This window comes from Notamacropus eugenii, chromosome 1 (genome assembly GCF_028372415.1).
Source record: "Notamacropus eugenii isolate mMacEug1 chromosome 1, mMacEug1.pri_v2, whole genome shotgun sequence".
In the NCBI taxonomy this organism is placed as follows: Eukaryota; Metazoa; Chordata; class Mammalia; order Diprotodontia; family Macropodidae; genus Notamacropus; species Notamacropus eugenii.
The window spans coordinates 482398480-482425747 of NC_092872.1; the positions used below are offsets into that span (position 1 = coordinate 482398480).

The window sequence follows — 27268 nt, forward strand, 5'->3', positions numbered from 1 at the left end:
ACCCCTCTGCTCCCCCATACTCTCTCCTGTTCCACTCCTTTTTTTCAAAGGTTCCCCAACTCTGCCACTCATCTCTCTCCCCTTCCCCCCTTCTGTCCCTTCCCCAATAGGCTGCCAAGTTTTCCTTTCTGTCCCAGGTTCAGCTTCTCTCCCGTGCCACCCATTCAAACACTCTTCCTCATCCCTTTGCTTTCCTTTCCTCCCTCTCTCCCTTCCCCCTCCAGTCTTGCCAACCTCCAATGCCCTTAGTCTTTTTCTATGTCACCAAAGGCCTTAGTAGGCTCTGGACTGCCCCAGACTTTAATGCAAAGGAAAAGCCTGGGTTGGTTCCACAGGCCCTTTAAAAAAGCTGACTTAAAATTGCTGGCAATGCATTCCTGGAGTGACTGACTGCTCGTGTAAATCTACTTGTGAAGTCTGGGTGACCCAGCTCAGTTTTCCGGAGAGAAGTAGCAGCCAGATTGGCAGGAAATCGGTCAAAGATGAAGAAACCGAGATAGGGTTTGGGCGACTTCCACAGGAAAAGTTTCAGAGCCGGTATCCAGATCCTTCTGTCAAAGACCATTCCTGATTTTTTTCTGAGAAGTAGAGACCCAGAAACAGCTACACTTTTGTCTTTGTTTTGAAATCTAAAATGACATTGGCATACCTGACCCTTTTAGACTTAAGTAATAGTCCATGCAAATACTTTATTCTCAAGAGGAATGCAAAAATTGCAGTGGGAAAAGTACATTCCTTGTGAATATATTTTTAAATGGCTTCACTTTTGGAAAGAAACTAATTCCTGTTCAAGTAAAAGACGTCCAAATCAATTGACACTGATAACATTATAGTTGTATCGTTCAAACTGATAAAAAACTGTAAAATTGGAGCTCCTCTTTGCCTGAGCGGACTAAGAAGCATTTTTTACACTTGGTTTTGGGAGAATTCTCTTGTGATTGACTTCAGTAAGTGATCTCTCTGGAATGTGAATGTGAAACCCAAATTATACTATTGTCATTCTAAGCTATTGGACCAGTCTGGAAGATCTGAAACCCTCTTTTTCTGGGAAAGGTTGTCTATAGTTCCTTTATGGGGCAGCAGCCTGGAAAAGTCCTTGGGGACCAGAGAAGGCCAAGTTTGCCTGCCCTGCACTTTATCAAAGGAGCAGGGAAGAAGGAATCATCAAGGCATGGGGGTCCACACTGCAATGTTTTTGTGGAACATGGTAAGTGCTTATTAGTATTGCTTAAATTAATGTTTATCATATAGACTTCGCTAGGATGCTAGAATTAGAGCACAACAGATTTTTCTGATTCAGACATCCCATTTGAAAATTTAGAAAGCTAGCATATATTTTCCTTTTAGGTGGCTCTTAGACTCCCTTTGTATGAGAAAAAATTTCTTTATGATTTAATGTTATGCAAAATCTCATGGTTTTATTTATTTTCTACCCTTGCTCTTCAGATAGCTTGCTGTGTCACATTGGGCAAATAATTTCTCCCAAATATGGGCCGCAATTTCTTTTTGTAAAATGAGAGGATTGTACTAAATGATTGCTAAGGTCTAGTTCATTTTTTATGAATCTATGATTCATTGATAATTGAATACCAATAAATTGGTAATTGATAATTGCACATGTTACTTACAGGTGCTTATTAAATGCTGGTTGAATGAACAGACAAATATAAATTCTTTTATCTAACATGAGTGCCAATCGTTTTCCCTTAATAATATTTTTCTGATTTTTCAGTGTGTTTGAAATGACATTTATGAAAAGTTGTCATTGGAATTTTTAATGTATTGTAATTTTGTTGTCCTACTGTCTGTGTGGACTTACAGTTTGCTTCTAGTAAGCCTTTTTGGTTAAGTCAAGGCAAACAATCAACTTAGACTGATACTTCTCAGCAGGGAACAGTTATTTAACTTATGAACTCAGGGTTCTGTTCATAATTCTGTTATGAGGAATAGTATTTGTGAGGTCTTGTGACGATGTAGGCTATCATTATTAAAATATTTAGTGATGCTGGGCCCTAGTCATCAAATTCTTAAAGTGTTTTAAGTAATATGTTTGTAAAGTTCAAGTAAGGATCCAAGTTACCAAGTGGGAATAATAACTTCAGTGTATTGAACTTTTTAAACTGGTAACTGCCCGTGACTATTGAAATGTAAACATGACCCAGATTAATGAAGTTGTTAGTATTTCCCTGGGGGCCATTTAGTCCAAGGACCTTTTTAGCCAAGATGTATTCAAGGTGAAGAAAAAGAGATGAAAATAAGCTAATCTTGTGAGTACTGAAAATTTTTTAGCTGCATGGTATGATTCAGTGAGTGGTGAATTTGGAGTCTAAGGACCTTGGTTCAAATCCCAATGTTATCTTGTTAGTCATTTAAACTCTCTGGGTCTCAGATTTCTCATTGTAATGTTAAGGATATTAATATGACTTCAAATCTTCAATCTGTAACCTAATTAGAAACTTGAATTTTAATTCTTCTTAAGATTCTTGAAAAAGCCCTGAAATCAAATTAAATTTTAGTTCAGTTGACAGACAAATTTGATGATGTTTAAAATAATTGCTCATTATGATTTCTCTCTCATCCTCTGTACCATCTCCCTCCCTTTAAAAGTTCATTTTAAAATACATTGGTAACAAGTGATAACAAAGTGAATCACTTTGTTAGATCACCTATTTTTTAAAATATGTACTTTTTTCAATTGACAAAAATCCTCCTCTCCCTCTCCCCTCCTCTCCCCAGGTTGAGAAAGAAAGAAGAGTAACTAAGGAAAACAACTTGACTATACATGTTATAAACATCTGTAGTCAAGCAAAACAAATTTCCACATTGGCCATGTCTCTCTCTCTCTCTCTCTCTCTCTCTCTCTCTCTCTCTCTCTCTCTCTCTCTCTCTCTATCTCTCTCTATCTCTCTCTCTCTCTCTCTCTATCTCTCTCTCTGTCATTCTGCACTCTGAATCCATCACCTCTTTGTTAAGGAGGTGGAGAGCATGTTTCATCATGAGTCCTCTGGAAGTCATAGTTGGTCATTCTGTTGGTTAGAGTTCCTAGTCTTTCAAAGTTCTTTGTCTTTACAGTATTGTCTTCACTGTTAAACTGTTGTCTTAGTTCTGCCTATTCCTTCTGCTTCAGTTCTTGCAAGTTTTCCCAGGTTTCTATGAAACTATCTCTTTTATTATTTCTTAGAACACACTGGTAACCCATTTTGATTACGGACTCAATACAGTTTCTAAGGCTGAGTTGAAACAGAGTATGGATTGATTCTCTGCTGTTTGTGCTAATTTTGGCCTAACAATTTACACCAAGAAAACAGGCTCTCCACCAGCCAGCATCACACCATCCATCCATGGAACAATTGAATATAGCAGATGGAGAAATTTTGAATGCTGTGGATAAGTTCACTTTACCTTGGCACTATACTTTCCAGGGATGTACACATAGATGATGAGGTTGACACACCCATTGCCAGAGCTAGCTGTGTACTTGGAAGGTTCTGAAGGAAAGTGTTGGGGAGAAGAGGTATTAGACTGCCTGTCAGACTGAAGGTCTGCTGAACCGTTGTGCTGACCTCATTGTTGTATGCCTGTGAAACTGGGATGGCCTGTTGACACCATGCCAGGAAACTGAATTGCTTCTGTTTGAATTGTCTTAGGAAGATTCTGAAGATCACCTGACAAGATAAGGTACCAGACACTGAGGTCCTTTCTTAAGCTGAGCTTCTAAGCATTCAAACTCTACTGCAGAGTTGGCTGGTCATATTGTTTGAATGCCAAACCCATGTTTGCCTAAAAGACTGTTTTATGGAGAACTCACACGAGTCAAGTGCTCATATGAAGGTGAGAAGTGATGCAAGGACACTTTCAAGGTCTCTCTGAAGAACTTTGGAATCCATTGTGAGATGGAGATGCTGTCACAGAACTGCCCAACGTAGTGTGCTCACATCAAAGAATGTGCTGGGCACTTTGAAGCAAAATTGCAGTAGTTCAAAAGAAATGTGAGATGTTCATGTGGACTATTTGTGCCCGTCCTGTGGTGGAGCCTTCCAAGCTCATATTGGTCTGATCAGCCACAGTTGGGCACACTGTATCTTGACTCCAACATAGTGATGTCATTTTGGTCATCTTTGAGAATGAAGGACAACCACCAACCAATCATTTCATTCCAATTACATACCGTAACTTGTTTAACCATTGCACGTTTCTGATTCTTTGCTTCTCCAAGAAGAACCACTCCAAATATTCTTGTACATCCTTAGAGTTTGTTTTGCTTAGAACTTTTTGCTTAGAGCTTTGCTTAGAACTTAGACCCTCTCTCTGATTCTCCCCTCTCCTTCCTCTTCTTTGCCTCCTCTTTCCCTTTTGAATGAAATATATTCTGGTACCCAATTATGTGTGTCAGTCAGTAAGTAAGCATTTATTAAGTTTCTACTCTGTCTAAATTCGTAAATGTATCACAAGGCACTGTGCTAATTATTGAGGACACAAAGTGTACTTTTCCCTTTTCAGGTAAGTGTGAAATCAAATACCTACTGCGCCCCCCAGTCCTTCCTCCCTGTTTGTATAGACTTTTGCTTGTGTACCCTTTTACTTGTGTGATGATTATGTGAGATTATTTCCCCCATCCTGCCTTTACCCTTTACACCACTAGTATATTCGTCTTCCTTTCCCTTTCCAAAATTCTTCTTTTAACATCATCAGAACAAAGCTGAACAACTCCCAGGACTTCTATCTAATTAGACTTCCTCTATGAGGTCTGATGATAGGATTGTGAGGTGAAACATGTATTCTCTCTTCCTCCTCCCCATTAGAAAGTAAACACTTTATTCCAGGAAGCAACTAGGTGGTGCAGTGGGTAGAGCACTGGGCCTAGAGTCATGAAGCTATGAGTTCAAATCTAGCTTGAGACATTTGCTAGCTATATGACCCTGGTCAAGTCACTTAACCTTGGTTTCCTCAACATGAAAACTTCTTGGGTCCCTGCCTGGCAGGGTTGTTGTGAGAGTCACATAAGATAATATTTGTGAAGTAGTTAGCATAGTGCCTGACATACAGTAAGTGCTTACTAAATCCTTCCCTCCTTTCTTTCCTTCCCTGCTTCATCTTGGCTTGGTCACATTTACCTTTTTATATTTCTTTTGCTTCTATGCAGCTTTGGTCTCTTCATCGAGAATGCTAGGAAGCCCTATATTTCATTAGTGATTCATTTTTTACCCCTCTAAGATTATATTTGTTTTTGTGGGGGAAGTTATCTTGACTGTAAACCCATGTACTTTACCTTCTGTAATATCATATTCTGAGCTCTCTGCTCTTTTATGGTGGTGGCTGCTAAGTTGTGTTGATTTTTTTTCTGTGACTCTTCAGTATAGTACTTGAATTCTTTCTTTCTAGCTACTTGCAGTACTTTTTCTTTGACCTGGAAGGTTTGAGTTTTGTTTGGCTATAATTTTCCTGGAGGTTTTTTGAGAGGGCTTTCAGAGGTAACCAGGAGATTCTTTCTGTTTCCATTTTGCCATTTGGTTCCAAGAAATGTGGGCAGTTTTTTTTATGACGTCTTGAAGTATGATGTTTAGGTTCTTTTTCTTGGTCATCATGGCTTTTGGGTACTCTAGTGATCCTTAAATTACCTCTATTCAATCTGTTTTCCAGGTCAGTTTTTGATATGCAATACCTTACATTTTCTTTTCAGTCTTTTTAATTTGTTTGAATATTTCTTTCCTCATGGGGCATTATTGTCTTCTGTTTGGTACATTCTAATTTTTAGGAAGTTTGTTGCCTGGGTAATGTTTTCTATCTCTTCTGCCAAACTGTTAATTCTCTTTCCAATTCTTTCTTCCATAGCTCTCATTTCTTTTTCATTTTTTATCGTTGTTCTTATTTCATTTATAAAAAAAGTTTTTTTTAACTGCTTTATCTCTTTCAGTAATCCTAGTTGAACTTGTCTCAGCTGTGCATTCTTTTGAGGCTTTACTTGTAAATATTTTGGAGACATTCTTTTCTTCTGAATTTGTTTCTTTGAATGTCCCTGTCACCATAATAGCTTTTTTTATGGTGGTATTCTTTTCTTTTGTTTGTTCATTCTTTCAGCCTCCTTCTTGACTTCAGACGTTGTGTTGGGGGCCAAGCTTCACATATTTCTGAGGATATGTTTGGGCTGGTCCTGTTGCTACTTTTTTTGGTAGTATTAGGCTTTGTGTTATTCCAGTATCTCAGGGACAGCTTAGATTGGGCATTTGTAAGTTTTCAGTGTTTCCAAACTATTTTGATCCAGGGCAAAGTCTAATTTCTGCCCTCTGGTTGAGCTTTGCAAGTTCCTGACCTGGGTTTAAGTCTGTGCAATAGACCTGTCTACTGGCTATGGTGATAGTTCTGATAGATTCCTGCTGGACTCAGCCACTTCCAGCCAGCTGGAAAACTCTGCTTGCTCAGAGTGACAGAACTGCAGGATTCCTTATGATATCGGATTCCTGCCCTGCTTATTCCCCACTGGACATAAGGAAGCTGGAACGGAGACCTTGGGATCTCCAGACTTGGCTGGAGCCTGGAACTTTGCTCTGATGAACCATGCAGATGCTGCTTGTTTCTGTATGTGCTCCAAGGTACATAGCCTCAGGCCCAAGATTGCTCCTTACCCTAGCACACTATCCTTAGGCACCAGTCCCATCCTCAGTCAGCCCTGGATCTGTGACCTTAGTGTAAACTTGGTAGTGAGTAACAGAACTGCCTGTTGGCATCTGCTCCTGTAACCTGCACAGGTTTGGACCCCTCTTTGCTGGATTTGGAATGTCTTCTTACCCTGGTACACAGACTCTTCCTGTGATGGAATACTGTGTGGGCCAGTTCCCAGTTAGACTGTATCCTCAGTATCCACAGAACTCTCCATCTCTCTCTGCAAACTTGGGCTGGAAAAATATCTCATGATTTTTTCCCCTCAGATTTCCTGATCAGGATTTGGTCTAATGCTGTTTTTCAGATCTGTTTGGAGGTGTTGAGCATAGCAGAGTTTGACTATACTTCCTGCTATTCCACTGTTTTGGCTCTCCAGCAGTTTTTCTTTAGTACTGTTATTTGTTGACCATAGTATATTTTCTTTGGGTTGAAGTACAGTATTTTTTAAAAAAATTTTTTTCCTCTGATCTTTTAAATGCTACTGTATGATATAGCTTAACTGGAGTTACACATCAGCATACTGAAATAGTGTATTGGACAAGCTTGAATCTAGGAACCAGAAATAGATTAATGATCATAAAGCGATACTAAAAGGAATGTCAGATGACTACATTTTTTAGGATGATTTGGGGTTAAGAAGGTTAGTAAAATTTACAAGGGTAAATAGAAGTCATAATGTTATCTTTTTGTTCCATATGTCTCCCAGAGAATTCAGCAAATTAACAGTTTTGAAAGCATTAGTAGGAATAATGTTTTGTTAGTAGATATAAAATAATTCATTCTTAGTCTCACTTATAAAATCTTTTTTTGTAATTGTTTCCTTTATATGTTTAAAGTTTATTAAATGAGGATTTTAGCATTTCTTGTTTTATAAAATTGAGATTTTTTTAGGGGTAAGGGTTTAAAAAATACAAATTTTGCATGAATAAAATAATACATGTTATCTTTAAGCTCTAATATTTCTTCTGGATTTGGGGGGATGATGGTATAGTTGGATAGTTGTTGGATTTGGAATTGGAAAGTATGGTTTTAAATTCCAGCTCTGCTCCTTATTACTGTGATCTTGGACAAGTCTTGTTAACTTCTCCTGGGCCTCTATTTTCTTATCTGTAAAATGAGTGTGTTGAACCAGATGACCTCTGAGGTCTCTATCACCTATAAAATTATGAGCTTATGATCCTATGACTTTTTGTTAGTCAGTCAACAAGAACTTAATTGCTATTTGCCAGACACTGGGCTTGTTACTGAAAATGCAAATAAAAAGAATATCATCTTTATTCTTAAGTAGCTTATGTTGGAATGGGAGAATCGACAAGTACATATGCAAGCCTATGCAGAATAGATGTAAAAAAAGGATAATTAAATAAGGTAGCTTGGTAAGTAGGATACTAGTAGTTGGGGGAATAGGGTGTTCCTTTGAAATTGGTACCTGAGCTGAGTCTTGAAGGAGGAAAGATTCTTTGAGGTAACAGTGATGAGGGAGTACATTCTAGGCATAAGCAGTGACTGGAGAGTGCTATGTGATATGTGGAGAAGGAACACAGAAGATGAGGGAGAGAAAGATAAAGAGACGTTAAAGGAAGAGAGAGAAGAAAGAAAGGTCATTTTGGTTGAATTGCAGAGTAAAGATGAAGAAATAATCTATAGTGAGGCTAGAAAGACAGGTTGAGGTTGGGTTGTTAATGTATTTAAAAGCTGTTCTAAGGTAATTTGATAGTTTATATTTTATTCTAGAGGCAATAGGGAGCAACTGGAGTTTATTGAGATGGAGGAGGGTGACAAGATAAGATCTACCTTTAAGGAAAATCACTCTAACAACTGTGTGAAGGATGGACTGGAGTGGCTAGGGACTTGAGGCCTAGAGGCCAGTTGAGAGAGCTTTGCGTGTATGATTCAATATGTGATGGGAACCTGAGCTTAGGTGGTTTGTGTAATTAAACAGAAGGGGTCATGTATGAGAGGCTATGGAGGTAGAAACAGTTTGATTTGTCAACTGATTGGATATATGGGTTGAGAGAGTGATCGTTGAGGATGACACCAAGGTTATGGACCTGGCTGACTGGAAGGGTGGTGGTATTCTTGAGAGTAATAGATAGGGATGTTCAGAAGAAGATAGTTTTAGAAGAAAATGAGTTCTTTTTAAAATATGTTGAATGTGAGCTATCTCTAGGACATCCTGTTTGGATAAGCATACAGTAGACAGTTGGAATGTGGGATTGAAGTTCAGGGGAGATATTGTGGCTAGGTATATAAATCTAGAAATTATCTGCAGAGAGGTGATAAGGTCATCAAGGGAGAGTATAGAAAGAGAAGGGAAGATGACCCAAATCAGAGCCTTTGAGGAGTGTGATCTGAATCGTGAACTAGCCAAGGAGACTGAGAAAGAGTAATCTGAAAGGTAAGAGAAGGACAGAGTAGTAACAGAAGAGGAAAGAATATTCAAGAGGAGAAGGTGATCTACAGTGTCATGTGCAGGAGAGGTCTGAGGAAAGGTCATCAGATATGGCCACTGAAGGCTCATTGGTAACCTTGGAGAGCAGTTTTGGTTGAGGTCATAAGCCAGATTATAAGTCAAGTCAGTGTGGTTGTGGTTGTGGTTTGTCCTTTGCTCTGGAAGAGGACCATGACATCAGAGAGATGATGATATGACTTGCAGTTGACTTTGATTTGAGTGAGGGAGGGCTGTGCAAAGTCACCAGCCTCACTTTCTCCTCCAGAGTCTTCTGGCCATCGATCAGGATGACTGGAGATTGCCCAGGATGTAGTGGGAGACCTTGGCCCTTTTAAGCTAAGGTCTTTTCAGGTTCTCACTTTCAGTGAGGCAATATCCATTCAGTGAATAGACCTCTTTAAGAAGTAAGTCAAGGAATGGCCCCTTTAGGAAAAGAAAAACTGACAGAGGAAGACCTTCAGGGTTGCTGGTCTAGAGAGAAATAGTTACTATTTACATTCACTCTGAGCTAGGAAGACTCCAAAATAGCCATTAAGTGATGCTTGGGCAGGTACCTGTTGTGCAGTTCATGAGATCGAGAGTGATTTGGGTGTAAAGCTTGGTCTTTGAGAAAGAAACCAAGCCAGTAAACCCCAAGTTAACTAGGTAGGTTTTGGCCATCAAAATTTTCCTTCCTTTTGGCAGAACACCTTCAGATAAGGGCAAGAAAGAAAGGCAAAAAACAATACCCGACATCAGGAGTTCACTGTTTAATAGGTTAGACAATGTGCAAACAAGACATACGCTGGATACACTGGAGATGATCTCCCAAGGGAGGCACGAGCAGCAGGGTTGAGGAATGAGAGGAAAGGAAGTGGAGGCAATGAATAGAGACAGCTTTTGTGGTTGGATATGTTATTCCATAACATCTTCCCCCAATCCTAATGAAATTGTCAGTATAATATTTCTCTAATCAAAACATATATTTCTTATTTCAACTTAAGCAAAATCAGTGACCATATTTCTGGCTTAACTGAAAATGATTGTTATACTGGATGTCTTACAGACATCTCAAACTATACATGTCCAAAATAGAATTCATTATCTTTTCCCAAAATCTAACCTTCTTCCAAGACTTGCCCACTTCTGTCCAGGCCATCATCATTCTTCTTGTCACCCATTTTGCATCCTTGGTATCATCCTTAACTTTTCACTCCTAATATTTAGTCAGTAGCCAATCTTTTTTCTCTTTCCACAGGATCTCTTGCGTCTGTCATAGTTTCTAGTTTTTTGCCACTATAGATTTTGTACATAGAATATTTTTCCTTTTTCTTTGATCTCTTTAGGGTATAAACCTAATAATGATATGACTAGATCAAAGGGTATACAGTTTAGTAACTTTTTGGTCATAGTTCCAAATTGGTTTCCAGAATGGGCGTACTAATTCCTAGCTCTATCAGTAGTATATCAGTTTGTGCTTTTTCTTACAAGCCCTTTCAGCATTTGTAATTTTCCTTTTTTTGGCAACTTTGCAAATCATGTTTGTGAGGGTTGCTTTAACTTGCATTTCTCTAATTATTAGTGATATATAACAGTGTCAAATTCAAGTATAGATGTCAAACTCAAATAGAAAACTAAACTGTGCATAAGAATCTTTGTGATTAGAATTTTGACTTAGAAAACCACATATTAAAATTATCTGTGTTCTGTTGTGTTTTTACGTTGTTAAGTATTTTCTAATTACATTTCATTTTGGTTTACGCTGTACTCAGAGGCTAGACCAGGTATGAGGAACTTGCAACCTTAAGTCCACATGTGGCTAGACCATGTTTGACACCTCTGATTTGGAGCATTTTTTATATGACTTTTTATACTTTAGATTTCTTCCTCTGAAAACTTCCTGTTCATATCCTTTGACTATGTCAATTGTCAAATGGGACTGATTCTTGCAAAAGTGAATCAGGATCATATGCATTTTGGAAACAAGCCCTTTATCAGATAAACTTGAAACAAAGAATTTTTTTCCTAGTTAACTTTCCCTTCCAATCTTAGCTATATTGAATTTGTGCGAAAACTTTTAATTATATCTAATCAAAATTGTCTGTTTTATCTTCTCATATTCTCTTCACCCCCACCTCATTCCCCTCCACATATTCTGTGATCCAGTGACACTAGGTACTCTTATCTCCTGACTCTGCCTTTTCAGTCACTGCCCCCTAGGCCTGGAACTCTACCTTATGGCTTCCCTAGTTTCCTTCAAGTCCCACTTTCTTCAAGAAGCCATTCCCTCTCCTCAATGTTACTACCTTCCCTGAGATCATCTCATTTTATCCTGAATGTATACTTTATTTGTTTGCCTGTTTTCTCCCTCATTAGACTGTGAGCTCCTTGAGAACAGAGACTGTTTTTTTGCCTGTTTTGGTAGTTCTAGAACTTAACACATAGTAGACATTTAAACTACTTCTTGACTTCCATTCCCTTTACTCATACAATCTTTTGTGTGTGTGTGTGTGTGTGTGTAAAATTCCTAGTTAAGGTTCTCATCATTTCCCGTGTCAACTATTGTTGTTGTTCTTGTTATAATAACCTAATTAGTCTCCTTGCCTCAAGTCTCTTCCTTTAGAATTCATTGTCTACATAGTTGCCAAAGTGATTTTTCTCATGTCTTTCCTGCAAAGTAGGGTAATGGCACCTGCCTCATAGGTTTGTTGTGAAGAGTAAATGACATCGTGTATGTGTGTGTGTGTGTGTATGTGTGTGTATATATATGTGTATATATATATATGTACATATATGTATATCTCAATGGCTTCCTATTGTCTTGAGGATCAAATAGAAATGTCTGTATTTGGTATTTAGAGCCCTTCAAACCTGGCCACCGCCTGCGTTTCTATCTTTCTCAAATGTGCTTTGCTTCATGTACGTTATAGTCTCCCCCAACCTGACTTTCTACTTTTGTACACAGCACGCTAGACTGTCTCTGTACCTCTACTCTGCTTGTCCTTCATATCTATGAAATATTCCCTCGCTTCTGCCACTTAGAATTTCTCATTTCCTTCAAGGTTCAGCTTAAGTGCCATATGAAATCTTTTCTGACTTCTATAGCTTCTGTGGCCTTCCTCTTAAGTTATCTTGTATCTCTTTTGCATATGTGTATATATAAGCTTCTTGTGGGCAAGGATTTCCATTTTTTCCTTTGTAATCCTAGTGCTTAGCATGATGCTGGCTTGGGGCATAGTTATTAATATTAACTTATTGATAAAAGTTAATTTTGCTTAATAAATGTGCTTGTTGATTGATAGAATGTTGACAACTGATAGTTAAAAAAAATCTTAGACCTTAGAAATAAAACTTGAGTTAAGGTAAATGCCTTAAATCAAATTCAAGTGATGCTATGTTGCTTTGATTTGGAGTTAGATGAACTAGTATTTGGGTCCAAGCCTTATGATTTCCTGTCTGGTGTTGGGGAAAAAATTGAGAAATACCATAGCATAATGAATAGAGTGTGGGACTTGACTTCAGGTTTTCCTGATAGAAAGCCTTTGACACTTGCTAGTTGTGTAATTATGGGCAAGATACTTAACTGTTTTATTTTCAGTTTCCTTATTCTTGAGGCAGCTAGTGGTGTAGTAGATAGGACTATGGGCTTGGATTCAAAGCCTACCTCAGATGCTTACTAGTTTTGTGATCTTAGGTAAGTCACTTAACCTCTGATTACCTCAGTTTCCTCAACTCTAAAGTGGGGATAATAATAGCATCTACTTGGCAGGGTTGTTGTGAAGATCAAATGAGATAATAATTGTAAAAGTGCTTAGCAACAGTGCCAGCACATAGGTGCTATATACTTATTTACTTCCCTTCTTCCTTATCTCTGAAATGAGGATAATACCTATTGTTATAAGGCTCAAATGAAATAACTTATATAAAATGCTTTGCAGACTATAAAGTACCATGTAAATGTTCATTATTATTATTACCTGAGAAGGTCGCTTACCCTTATGGGGCTTTAGTTACTCATCTGTAAAATGAAGAGATTGGACTACATAATCTCTAATGTCTCATCTAACTCCCAGTTTTATGATCTTCTTAGTGGTATAGACAATCAAGGGCATGAAGAGCTCAGGGGAGAGGGAAGAGACTGCCATGGATAGTCAGGAAAAGTGTCATGGAGGAAGAGGTCCAGAAGGGTCTGTAGGATTTATGAGGGGGAGAGGCAAGTCAGGTGTGTATAGGGAATGATTTTTATCAAAGACATGTGGACAGAAATGAACAAGACCTGTCAGGTAACAGTGAGCAGACCAGTTTGTTTTATGATTTATGGATACAACTTTGAAGTTATTGCTAGTGTTAGATTGCTTGAGTTTAAGGTATTCAATATCTTGTTAGTAGGGACGTGATTTTATTGATATAAGAAACTCCTGGGTGAGGAAAGGCCTACCAATGCAGATTAGTACCTTCTCTACATCTCATAGTCTTAAAGAGTTGTCTGGAGCAGAGGTGTCAAGTCAAGGCATTCAGAACTCCTGAGTGAGGTTGAATCTGATTAAAATATAACTGGGAAATGTTTAACAAAATAAATAAAAATATAATGTTGTTCATTTGTTTTCTGTCTTGTCTGACTCTACGTGACACCATTTGGACTTTTCTTGGTAAAGATACTGGAGTGGTTTGCCATTTCCTTCTCTAGCTCATTTTACTGATGAGGAAATAGGGCAAACAGGGTTAAGTGACTTGCTGCAGCAGATAGGTGTCTGAGGCTGAAAAGTTAAATTGATTTACTCAGGGTCGCACAGCTAGTATGTCTGAAGGAGGACTTGAATTCAGGTCTTCCTGGTTTTTTAAGGCTGAATCTCCAGCCAGCAAGCCATATTGCCTCTGTTAGCCAGCGCACTTATTTTTAATATTGTACACAATTTAAAAAATTGATAAGCATAAATTTATCCTATGAATTTTATAAATAAGGCATGTCTTAGAAATCAGTCTGAGATGGTTATTCTGCTTTTTTTCATGTACTGTTTTATTAATTCTTTTTCTTACACAACAATAATTTTCTAGTACTCCTCCCTCACTTTAGAACTCTCCTTATAACAAACAAAAACAGGCAAAATCAGCTGACCCAGCAATCACATAGGGCAGTGACTTTAACTGTAGTCTGCTTCTTTTCTACTGAGAGGAGGGAAGTAATCTTTTGGAAATAAGTTTAGTCATTGCATTTAATCAGAATTCTGATTTCTTTTTGAAATTTACATTATCGTATTGGTACATATTACCTTTCCTGGTTCTGCTTTTTTTTTTGTTTTGCTCTACATCATTTCCTAGCCATTTGTTCTCTCTTTCTTTGGATTCCTCCTTATTACATTGTTTTATTTAATGTCCTAATATTCCATCACATTCATATACCACAGTTTGCATAGTCGTTCTCTAATCAATGGACCACCTCTTTGTTACCCTTTTTTGGCTGCTACAAGTGCTGCTTTGAATATTTTTTTATATATGAGAAATTTCTTTCTGTCATTAACTTTCCCTGATGTGGTTGCCCCAGTGTATTGCTGGGCCAAAGGCTACAAATAGTTTAGTAGCTTCTCTGTCATAATTGCAGATTGTTTGTTAGAACAGTTGGACCAATTCACAGCTTTACCAGCAGTGTATTATTGTGCCTGTCTTCTCACAGCCCCTGATAAGTAGACTTGGTCTTTTATCATCTTTGCTAATTTGATGAGTTTGAAATTAAACTTGAGTTGTTTTAATTTGTGTTTCTCTTAATAGTATTAAATGTTTTCTTCATGTGGTTGTTCTTGCTTTATTTTTCTTCTTTTGAAAACTGTTGATATGTGTATGTGTATACACACACACACACAGATAGAGGGCACAAGGTGAGCTGAATATGAAGGGAGAATCCCCCCCAAAATAAAATTTACTGTTGAATGGAATGTACTAGGAGTAAGAGAAAGGGAGAGGTAGAATGTAGCAAATCATCTCAGATAAAAGAGGGAAGAAAGAGCTTTTACAGTGGAGGGGAAGAGGGAAGAGATAAAAGGAAATAATTGAGCCTTACTCTCATGGGATTTGGCTTAAGGAAGGAATACACACTCAATTGGATATGGAAATCTGTTTTACCTCACAGGAAGGCAAGGGGAAAGGGGATAGGAGAGGGAAGATAATAGAAGGGACAGCAGATTGGGGAAAGGGATATTCAGAAGCAAACACTATTGTGGGAGGACAGGTCAGGGGAGTGAATGGAATAAATGAAGGGCAGGATAGGACAGAGGGAAATATGGTTAGTCTTTTACAACATAAGTATTATGGAAGTGCTTTGCATTGTTACACATGTATGACCTATATTGAATTGCTTCTTTTCTCAGTGAGGGTGGGTGGGAAGGGAGAGAGAGAATATGGAACTCAAAACCTTAAGAATGAATGTTAAAAATTGTTTTAGCATGCAAATGGAAATTAAGCTATACGGGCAATGGAGCATAGAAATCTATTCTGCCCTACAGGAAAATAGAGGGGAAGGGGGATGAAAGAAGGGTGGGTAATAGAAAGGAGGACAGACTAGAGGAAGGGATGGACCTGCTGTCCAGGTGGGAGGTGGGAAGAGATGGGAAGAAAATTTTGAATTCAAATTCTTGTGGAAGTGAATATTGAGAACTGAAAACAAATATATTATATATTTTAAAATAAAATAAAAGTGTTCACCAAAAAAAGAAAACTTGATGTTATCTGACCACTTTTCTAGTCAGAAATAGCTTTATTTGCGTTTATTTCTTATTATTCTTAGATATCAACTTTTTATCAGATATTTTATGCAAAGATTATTTTCCCTACTTGCTAGCTTCTTTTATTCTGTCTGCCTTGCTTTGTTACTTTAAAAATTGTATATTCAATTCACCAAGAACTTATTAAATAGCTAAGTGGAAGGCATTGTGCTAGGCTTGGGGACACAAGGACAAAAGGAGATATAGTCCTCTCCCTCAAAGAGTTTACTTTCTATTGTTATGGTACACCGTATAAGCAAGTGAGTGTAAGATAAAATTAAAGCCACCTATTTTGCTTTTCGTGAGCACTTCTGTTTCTTGTTTGCTTTTGAATTCTACAGATTGCCTATAGTTGTGAAAGGTTCATTTTTTTTTTGTTCTCTAATTTTTAAATATATGATCTTTTTACATTTAGGTAATTTTGTATTTAGGTTACTTATCTACCTGGAATTTGTTGAGTAAGATAGTATAAGATGTGGTTGAATTTTATTTTTTGCTAAACTGTTTTCTAGTTTTTCTTGCAGATCTTACAAAACAGGAGCCCTTGCCCCAGTAATTTGGTTTTTTTGGGACTGTTGAACACTGAACTATTGTGTCCATTTCTATCTAGATCTTGTGTATCTGGTCTGTTCCACTGATCTACATTTCTATTTTTTTAACCAGTAGCAAGTAGTTTTGATGATTACTGTTTCATAATAGTTTGAGTACTGGGCTAATTCTAGACCCCTTTCATTCCTACTTTTTTTTTCATCTTCTTTGAAATCCTGATCTTTTGTGGTACAAATGAATTTTGAATGCCATAAAGTAGCTCTTTAGTAAAATAATGTATAGAGCAATACATTTGTAAATTAATTTGGCAATATTTTTTATTATGTTGATCTGGCCTAGCAGTGACTATCTATCTCTTCAATTACTTTGTCTTCCTTTATTTTTATAAAAAAAATTAAATTTGTAAAAGACCTTTGTGTTTCTTAGTAAGTAATTCCCGGGAGTGTTATTCAATTTGTAGTTATTTTGGATGGATTTTCTTTTATTTCATTATGATTTTGTTAGTGTTATAGAGAAATGCATATGTTATTGTTGATTTATTTTGTACCTGGCTAGAATCAGAAGTGACTGAAAAATGACTAAACAAACAAAAACATCCCCAAACTCTACAGAAACTATTAATCATCTTAATTTCTTCATTGATACTTTGAATTTTTCTAAGTAAGTCATCAAATAATTTGCAAGTAGGGATAATTTTGTCTCCCTTAATGTTTATTCCTTTATTTTAGTTATCATCTCTATGCCAGTGACTTCCAGTCTGTGTTTACAACCTGATTCTCTCCCCTGAGCTTCCATCCTTCATCACAAATTGCTAATTAGGCATTTCAAACAGTATGGTGAAGAGGTTTTTCAAACTTAGCACATTCAAAATCTTCTAACCTCACCCCTCCTTCAAACTTGTGTTTTCTGTGGAATGTACTACCATTTTTCTATTCTCTCAGGCTTGTAGCCTCAGCATTATCCCAGATTCTCACTCTCCTTGTGTCCTAGCAGTTGCCTAATCTTGCCACTTTTTCTTTCCCAACATATCTCATAATTGCAGCATCCTCCTCATTGGTTTCTTTGCCACATTTTTTCCCATTCCATTTTGTCCTACAGAACAGCTCCTTAATTGCAGATCTGACCATATCAGATCTACTCCACCTACTCTAATGGCTTTCTGTTGCCTCTAGAATAAAACAGAAAGGCCTCTCTTTAGTTTAAAGTCATTTGCAATCTGTACCAACCCATCTTCATACCCTCATTTTATATTACTCTTATTCTGCACTCTGTCCAGCCAGACAGACCTTCTCTCTGTTTCTGACACATAACATCCCACTTTTCATCTCTGAGCTTTTGCACTGGTTAATTCTCATCCCTAGAATGAATTTTCTCCTCACCTTTCTCTCACAGAGTCCTCTTCGTCCTTGAAGATGCTGTTCAGTATCACCCTTTCATGAAACTTTTCCTGGTTCTCTCAAGTGTAGGTGTAATCCATTTTAAACTTTCTCATGTATTACATAATACAATGTTAAAATATATTAAATATTTAGTATAAACAGGTTTGTGTTCATTTTTTAAATATTTATTCTGTATATACTTACATGTTCTTGCTGTCTTCTCCATTAGAATGTAAGCTTCTTAGGGGTAGGGATTGTTTCATTCTCTGTATTTTTATCTCCAACAAAGTGTCTGGAATGTGTTTAGTCATTTTTCAGTCATGTTTGACTCTTCATCACCCCATTTAGGGTTTTCTTGGCAAACATACTAGAGTAGTTTGCCATTTCCTTTTCCAGCTAATTTTACAGATGAGGAAACTGATGCAAACAGGGTTAAGTGACTTGGCCAGGGCCACACAGCTAATAAGTGTCTAAGCCAGATTTGAACTCAGGAAGAGGAGTCTTCCTGACTCCAGGCCTGGCACGCTTGTCCCTGTGCCACATATCTGCCCCAGTCTGGCACGTAATAAGTGCTTTTTCAATACTTGTTGATTATTTAGTTTTTCTTAGCGATATAGCTAGGATTTCTAGTGTTATGTCAAATAATAATAGAAAACAAGATAGCTTTCCCTTGACCCTATTCTTGTTAGGAAATCTTTCTTATTTTTCTTTTGCAAATAATATTAGTTCTTACTTTTACAGTTGTGTTTATATTGATTTTACATTTGTTTACGTGTTACATAGCATTCTATTAATTTACCACAAATTATTTAAGAATTTTGCTGTTTTTAAACATTTAAACTGTTTATTGTAGTTGCTTAAAATACAGTTGTGAGAATCTTTGTACAGATAGCTTTTAAAAATATTTTCAGTGTATAGATCCTAAATGGAATTGTTGGGTCAAAGGGTATAATTGTTTTTGTAGTTTTTGCTGCACAGTGTCAAAATGCTATCTAGAAAGCCCTACAAGTTTTCAGTTCCATCAACAATGAATGATTATACTTGTTTCTGTATAATCCTAACAACAATTAGGTTTTTTGTTTTTAATTATTTTTTTCCAACTTGATTAGTGCAAATAACCTGTTAATTTGTGCAGCTTTGCTCATTAGTAAGGTTGAACATTTTTTGAAAGATTATTAATAATTTGTTTTGTCCTTTGAAAATTGCCTGTTTTTATCCTTTGACCAGTTATCCATTGAAGATTGAGTAGATATAAACTTTTGATTGTTTTAAAGAATGGCCCTAGATAGTTACTTAGGTTGAAATTATACCAACCCTGGTACATTTAACAGCTTCCACAAAGATTATCTCTACTGTTGCTTTGGTTGAGATAATGGGTGAATAATATAATATTTTAGCACTGAAAAGGCTAAGATTTCCTTTATATTCATTGCAGAGTATTGTTGGGCATTTTGTTAATTTATAAAAAGGGTGGAAATATTTATGCTTTGTAGGATTGTTTTTAGAAACATAAATGAGTGCTGTATAGTGTTTTGTTGAAAATATTTTTCTTCCTCCTCTTGATATAAAGGGCAGCCAAATGATGCAATGGATAGGTAGAGTGCTGGGCCAGGAGTCAGGAAGACTCATCTTCAGACATATACTAGCTGTATGACCCTCGGCAAGTCATTTAACCCTGTTTGCCTCAGTTTCCTCATCTGTAAAATGAACCTGAGAAGGAAATGACAAACCACTCTATTATCTCTGCCAAGAAAACCCCAAATGGTGTCATGAAGAGTGAGACACAACTAAATAACAACAATTGATATAAATATGTAGTTTTGGTTATTTACATGATTAATAATACTTATTGTTTTCCTGATATCGAACCTTCCATGTTTTTGTAGTATAATCCAGCTTGATCAAAGAGCTAGGAACTGGACCTGTGATTTCATTGGTATAGGAAACAGAAATCCTCAAACTTTTTGGTTTCAGGACCAATGCCTTTATACTCTTAAAAAATTATTGAGGACTACCTTCCCCAAAGAACTTTTGTTTATATGGGTTATATCTGTTGATATATATTGTATTAGAAATGATGACATCTTAGTATTATCTTGAAAAGTTTTGATCTTTGGGTCCTCCCCTGCCCAGGGGTTCTAAGACTACACTTTGAGAACCACTTATATAGGGAACTCCTAAATGAGGAAACTTACTTTACCAGTATAGGTACTTCCCCCTCCACCTCTCAACATACTGTCTTAGATGCTTATAACAGGGAGTGACTAATGATTCACCTAAGATTGCAGAGCCAGGATTGAACTCATGTCTTTGGGCTATAAGGCCATTTATCTACTACACCAGTGGCATCAAACTCAAGTATCTGAAAGTGACATATTGACTTAGAACATTAATGTTATCTGTATTCTGTTGTGTTTTTATTCTGTTAAATATTTCCCAATTACATTTTAATATAGTTTGAGGCACTAAAAGAAATGTGGAAAGGTATTTGACACCTCTGTTCTACATCATATTTCTTTCCTTGGTCATAATGAATAAGTCTTTTTTGGATGTGGTATTTCTTTGCTAGAATTCTATTTGTGTTTACATTATTATTTATAAGTGATATTCATTTTGATAACTGTCTTTCTCTGCTTTTTCTGTTACTCCTTTGCGTATTACAATCATTTCCATCTCATAAAAGGAGTTCGGTAAGAGTGTACCAGACTGCATAAGGACACGCATACTGGCTTAGGTCAGAAATGGAGCAGGTTGAAGTTTCTGGGTTGATCTGCAATTGGGTTTGACCTCTGAACAGCCACTATACTTCTAAACCTGGATGACATAGGGAGACCCAGTCCCTCCAAAAATCCTTTTCTTGTTTTACTATTTCAGTTATTTTGTGTTGTAGATATATCCATTTCCTTTAAATTCTCAGTCTGTTTCATTCCTCTCTGCAGGACTTGTTTCCCTAAGAGTGGTGGAGTACTCTATTGAGATTGGCCTGGTGTGGAACCAGCTAGCCATCTTCTTTTTACTAAAGAAAGCTAAGCAGCATGTCAGTAGACTGAGGTTGGAAGGTTGAGGGGGGGCGAAGAGATCATCTCTTTAGGATTTTTTTTACCCCTCTCTATGTTGTTCTCCCTTTAAGGCTGGGTAGAACACCCAAAACAAGAGGACTGCCAGGTTTCAATTCAGTATTTATTAATTATGTGTCTTAATTTTTTTACAGTTTTCTTTATTTCTTTATATTCCCTACACATTTAAAGACAGAAAAGCTCTGAACTTGAAACCAAACATAACCTTTGTTCAAATTCTGTTTCTGACAGCCATTAGGTATGTGGCTTTGGGCAAGTCAGCCTAAGAACCTTTTCTTACCTATAAAAAGGGAATAATAATACCTGCAGTTTTTTCAAACAGGGTTATTTTTGAGGGTCAGATGAAATAATGTGAATTAAGTGCTTTGTAAACTTTAAAGTGCAGCATGTCAGCTATTAATATTACTATTCTGTGACTGTAGCTCAAGTAGGCAAAGCAGCATCAGATTGTCCATTTACTCTATAACTGAGTATCATTGCATGTATTTTCTACTAAGTTTTCTAAGCTTTATTGTATAGTAAAATTGTCTTCATACTAAATGAAAATTAAATTTTGTATCAGAAATCTTTTTTTTTTAAGGGAATAAACAAGGCTCTACAGTCTCATTTTGAAATAGATGATTAACTGGGCAAATGCCTCCCTTATTTTTATATATCTTAGGTTTGCCTTTGAGAGTCTCTTAATATGTTTAGCAGTGAATATTAATCATTAAGAATTATGGCTAACAGTTGATTGTTTTTCCTGAACATTGTAAATTGTAAATAGAATTGTACATTCTATTGTAGATAGAATTATTACATTGTAGAATTTTATCAAAGGCTTTTCAGAAATTTTTTTCCCCTTTTTAAAATAGCTGAGGTGGGTTACAAAAAGTATATTGTCACTTTTGCACAAAAGAGACTAAACTGCCTGAGGTTCAAGTGTCATGTACTATTATATAAGACACTTTGAGATCCTCAGGTGAAAAGTTTAAGTGAAAGATACTATATTAATTTAGGATCTGATAATAATCTGTTTAGTTTCATCTTTTCTATCCTTTAATATTAGGTTATTAATCTAGCTTTATTTAGTGTGCATCATTACCTAATTGTTAAGTGAACGTGAGATTTATTATTTTAAGCTCAAATTTACATCTTTTATTTATACCTTAGAAGCATTTCTTGCTATCTTTTATTTTTTCCATGTTATATAACTGGGGGAAAAGTTTCTGTTCATTTTTGATGCTTCAGCTAGTTGAAAATTGTTCTCCTTTAAAATGAATTGTTGTGTAAAATTAGAATGGAGCAAATGATATGTGATTCTATGGAATAAGGTGTGGGCTTGAAAATCAGGAGACCTGGATGTTATAGTGCTGGCCCTGCCACTAACTAAGGTGTCCAATTTAGGGGGAATGTATTTATCCTGTCTGGACTTCAGTTTCTTTATCAGTAAAATGACAGATGGTTGTGATAGATAATCAGTCCCAGAATCCTTATGACATTCTAGGATGCTGTGATTTTCTTTTAATTGATAAACATTTTTATTCTTTTAATAGTACAATACTAGTTGTTAATGCATTATAATGTGTCATTTTACAAAATAGTATTCTAGAAGTTTTAGAATTGGAACAGCTCTTTACAAATGAACAAATTAAGGCTTAAAGAAAATGATTTAAACAAGGTCGTGTAGATTGTGGCAGAGCCAGGACTAGAACCAGTTTCTTGGTCCTCAGGCTAGTGCTTTGGTATCCTTCATTAAAAAACAAACAAAAAAGCTCAACAACTATCTGGGAATGCATATTATGAAAACAATCTTCATGGACCCCTTCCAGACCTAAAATCTCGTGCTATAATATTTCACCCAAAGCAGTGATAGGGATAGCCCAATTGTAGGATCTCTGGAATGTGTCAGGGGAGTGGAGTTTCAAGCTCAGTAACTGTATAGCTATTTATCTAAATGTATACAAATCAGGGTTTTAGAAGAAGGTTTCTGAAAGATGAAATTTCAGGCTACTGTCTCAAGTTGTAATTCAAATCTCTGTGTGAACTTTTAACAACTGAATGACTTTAGAATAAATTACAGTATTCTTTTCATGTTAGTTAACTGCAAAAAGACAACTGTAATCGACTTTTTCTGCTGGCACAAAAGTGGGATATAGCACACCGATACAGTCAGTGTAGTTTATTACTGTTAGACATAAGCTCTTTGAGAATGAGTACTGTTTTATTCTTTGTATCTCCAATTCCTAGCACCTAGTAGGTGCTTAATAAATGCTGTTGATTGATTGAAGGTGAATATAGTTGATTTTTACTTAGTATCAAGCCTGATAGAGAGTATCTGGGGTTCTTGACCAATCGTTAAGTCTCATAACCAGCTGGAGAAAATGTAGATTCTCTTTGTAGAGACAACCTGATCAGATTTCAGAGTTGCTCTATTATACGTAGTCATAAAGTCAAAATATCTGCTCTAAAAGGCAACTAATAATTTAAAAAAAAATGTTTATTCTTGAAATAAGACCTAATTCCAATATCTCTACAGACTTCCCATCTACTTTCTTGGATCTCAATAAGAATATTTTTTTGAGAGAGAAAGTTTTGAATTCTTTCTACTTTTTTTCAAAAAGTTTTGATTGGAAAGAGTACTGGTTTTCTAGTCAGAAGACCTGGGTGCAGATTCTCTTCTGCTACTTACTAGCTAGTGACCTTGGGCCAATCACTTAACATCTCAGCCTGAGTTATTTGTAAAGTGATGATACTTATACTACCTACCTCACAGGGTTGTTTTAAGGATCAAATGAGATAATGGATATAAAATGCCTGGGAAGCTGAATAAAAATAAATTTCTTTTCTTGCTATTGTTAAATCATATTGAAATCCTAAAGTTGGTGCCTGGTGCTGAATGAGGACATCAATGTACCCCCATTGGAGTAAATTGATATTTTGGAACTCCACTTATCTTTATCCTTTATCTTAAAGTCTCTCAAAGACTATTAACTACTTACTGTGATTTTAGTTTACTTTCTTGACATTGAAGGTAAATAATGGACTAGGGCAGATTCTTATTAATGGATTTCAGGTGGAGCTTTATTTCCTGACTATTAATAATAATAAAGGCATTTTTTGCTATGATTGTCAGAATAACAAAACAGTCATATTGCCAAAATTATTCTTTCTTTGACCTGCTTTTAATTTTATCTTCTACCTTTTTGTCATATTAGATGAATTAACTGCTTCTAAGATTCTTAATATTAGCCATTGGTTCATTATGGCGTCTAGTTTATATGATTAACATAACTTAACTTGTATAAGTTTATATGATTAACAATTAGTGTTGTACTTTCTAGTCTAACTTTAGGTCTTTATTTTTCTCCATTTTCTTTCTAAACTGCTAGCTTCTAATCCATTGCCTTCAGAATATGGCTTGAATGTTTCTGTTTCTTATTGTTCCTTGTAATTTACTCCTCAATCTCATAGTATTTTCTGATTCTGAAAACCTATAGTCAGACTACAACAAAATCCCAGGGGTTCCTGGATCACACTTTGAGAGACATTGAGCTAGGTTAATGTTACACTAGGGAAATTTTCTTTAGTCTACCCATCTGTTATCCAGAGTTACAAAGGCCAAATTGCTCATTAAACTTATGGCGGAACTGCTGGTGGTAAAACCTGCTTCTAATATATACCAAGTGAAGGAAAAGAATTAGATAAATTGGTATTGACATTATTAGTAATCATTTTAGAAAGATTTCAGTTGAAGAGTTCTTAGGGTTTGATTTTTAAAGGTTCAAAAGGAGTGGTAGAAAAAGTAATGGAAAACAATCATAAAATTGAAAAATAGGAATTCTTACATTAGAATAATACAATAAGCCAATGCTTTGAGAAGACCAGTTCTTTTGCTTGCTATTTAGGTTCAGAGAGTTATTGCTTATATTGGTATGATAATCTTCTTTTAAGTTATTATAACCTATAAGTAAATGAAGTTCAAATTACTATAAAACTCTAATCTTTAAACTGTTAGAATTTCTCTTTGGCATTTTACTTTTAAAAGACAAAAATAAAAGAAATAAACATCAAGAATTTATTTAAAAATTTAAGTCAGTGTTTTGAAGATCTGTGATATGATCAGTGAGAGTATTCTTTCTATCAGTACAGATTGCTACCCCTTGACATTTTAATAGATGATTCATTAAAATCCTTCTCTAAAGTTTTATTGTGGTAGGCAGGTGATTCTTTTCTATTCCTGTGGTATATACTAAGCACTGACAGGTCCTACAAAGTTAGAAAATAGGAGCTGGTGATGGACTGTATCTGTTGTCTATGAGTCAGTTTAGTTTTGTTTGGAGAGGTTCATCAGCAGAAGGTAGGCTACCAGATGATGAGTTGTTTTGACTATCACAAGTCAAGTTAAAAACGAGAGCATAAAACTTGTAGAGCAGAGGTGTCATACTCATGTCCACGCTGAAACCACATTGAAATATAATTGAGAAATGTTTAAAAAAATTTAAAAAATACAGTACAACACTGATAATGTTAATTTTTGGTTATCCATGTCAGTATGTGGCCTAGGATCTATTTTATTTGAGTTTGACACCACTGTTGTAAAGTATGTCCTGGAATCAGCATAGATTCGACCGATATCCTATAGTTTATACATCTATGATATATAATGATCATCGGTATAATTGTGATGGCTCTGAGACACTGAGATCAGTTGTATTCAATGCATTCTACTTAATAAGCCTTTATGCTTATTACAGAGCTTTATGCCATTTTAAGACATTTTCCGTGGTCAGTATCTTAATTCTTATTTACTCCTCAACTCAACTCTGTGAGATAACATAATAGTAATGATAATGATAATAATACAGCTAATATTCTGAATCTCTTACATCAGTTGTAAGCTCAAGACTGCTATTAGTACTAATAGCTTATTATATATATAATAATGATAGATTTGCAGGAAAGTAATAGTTTTAATAAAATATTTCTGTTTGCTCTAGAGGATAGAACTAGGAACAATATGTGGATATTGCCAATACACAAATTTAGGCTTCATGTCTGGAAAAACTTAAAAATTAGAGCTACCTAAAACTGGAAGGTAATGAAGGATTACCTGCCTCAGGAGGTAATAAGAGATTCCCCTTTGCTGGTAGTTTTTAAGCAGATGGTATCTAGAGCTAGAAGAAACCATTGAGGTTATCTGGTCCAACTTTATCGTACAGCCGAGGAAACAAGATATTATATTGGACATTCTGGCTTGAGTATGGGCGAAATGAGCATTGAAATCCCTTCCAGTTCCGAGATTGTGTGATTTGCCATGAACCATGGTCACATAGCTTTGTTAGAGGTATTGCTAGGATCCTGGTGTTCAGGGAACATTGTTGATTGATTGTTATTTATAAGCTAGAGAAGCATAGTAGGATTCTAGTATACTAGAAAGAGTGTGGACTCTAGTCGGAAGACCACTGTTCAAATCTTGACTCCGTCACATAATAGTTATATTATGTCCACTATATCTAACTCTTTGAACCTCAATTTCAAAATATTGAAAATGAGGATAATAATAATTGTATTTCTTAACCTCACAAAATGTGAGGAAAGTGTTGTGTAAGTAGTGTTACATAAATGTGAGCTACTATATTGCTTGAATACAGGCCATACTTATGTACTCCTTTGCTGTTTTTATGCTGTCCACCATATCTAGTTTGTAGGAAATCTGAGTGAAGCCTATAATTATGTTCTTGCATCTATAATAGGAAGTTAGTGAAAAAGAGAATGAAAATGAAAGTATAGAGGTTAATATAGTAGCAATGATCAGTCAGTAAGCATTTCTTAAATGCCTACTGAGTACCAGGTGCGGGGTGATCCTTTAAGGGTACAAAGACAAAAGTAAAACAGTTCCTGCCCTCAAGGAGCTTATATTCTTTCATGGAATATAACATATACATAAATGAGTATATGCAAAATAAATACAAAGAAGGTTTTTTGGGGGATGGAACAACTAGTAACTGGGGGGGGGGCAGAATCAGGAAGATGGTGCTTGAGAAGTGTTTTGAAGGCAACAGATGATTCTAAGAGACAGAAGTGAAATAGGAGTGCATTTCAGGCATGGAGGACAGCCAGTATATTACCAAGGAGGTGAGAGATATAGTGGTGTGTGTGGGGAGAAGGTTAGTTTTGATTGTAAGAGTACGGAGTGCCAGAAGGGAAATAATGTACAATAAGATTGGAAAGGGAGGTTGATATGGATAAAATATTATTTGATATGAATAAAAATATGATTTCAACTGAAAAAATAAAACGTTCACAGTTAATATTTTATGTAGTCCTTTGTATTATTACTTATCGGCATATATGTATATATTTCCTTTCAAAACATTCTTACTTTGGGAAGGCAGTTTATATTCAGATGAAAACATATTATAACAAATTTTTAAT

The 27268-nt window shown here is 36.1% G+C and overlaps 2 protein-coding genes across 4 annotated transcripts in view; both read left to right on the forward strand.

The window, feature by feature from the left end:
- Positions 1-258: 258 nt before the first annotated feature.
- Positions 259-390, forward strand: LOC140519577 (uncharacterized). The gene has a single exon (XM_072632742.1). It carries the CDS (start codon positions 259-261, stop codon positions 388-390), a length of 132 nt encoding a protein of 43 aa, XP_072488843.1.
- Positions 391-1071: 681 nt separating this feature from the next.
- ABL1 (ABL proto-oncogene 1, non-receptor tyrosine kinase) overlaps positions 1072-27268 on the forward strand; it is a 218909-nt gene continuing 192712 nt past the window's right edge. For 2 of the 3 annotated variants that reach the window (XM_072632733.1, XM_072632734.1), the window contains exon 1: positions 1072-1207. In XM_072632733.1, coding sequence (XP_072488834.1) covers positions 1072-1207 — 136 coding nt within the window. The remainder of the gene's footprint in view (positions 1208-27268) is intronic. The other variant, XM_072632736.1, reaches the window with a different exon arrangement.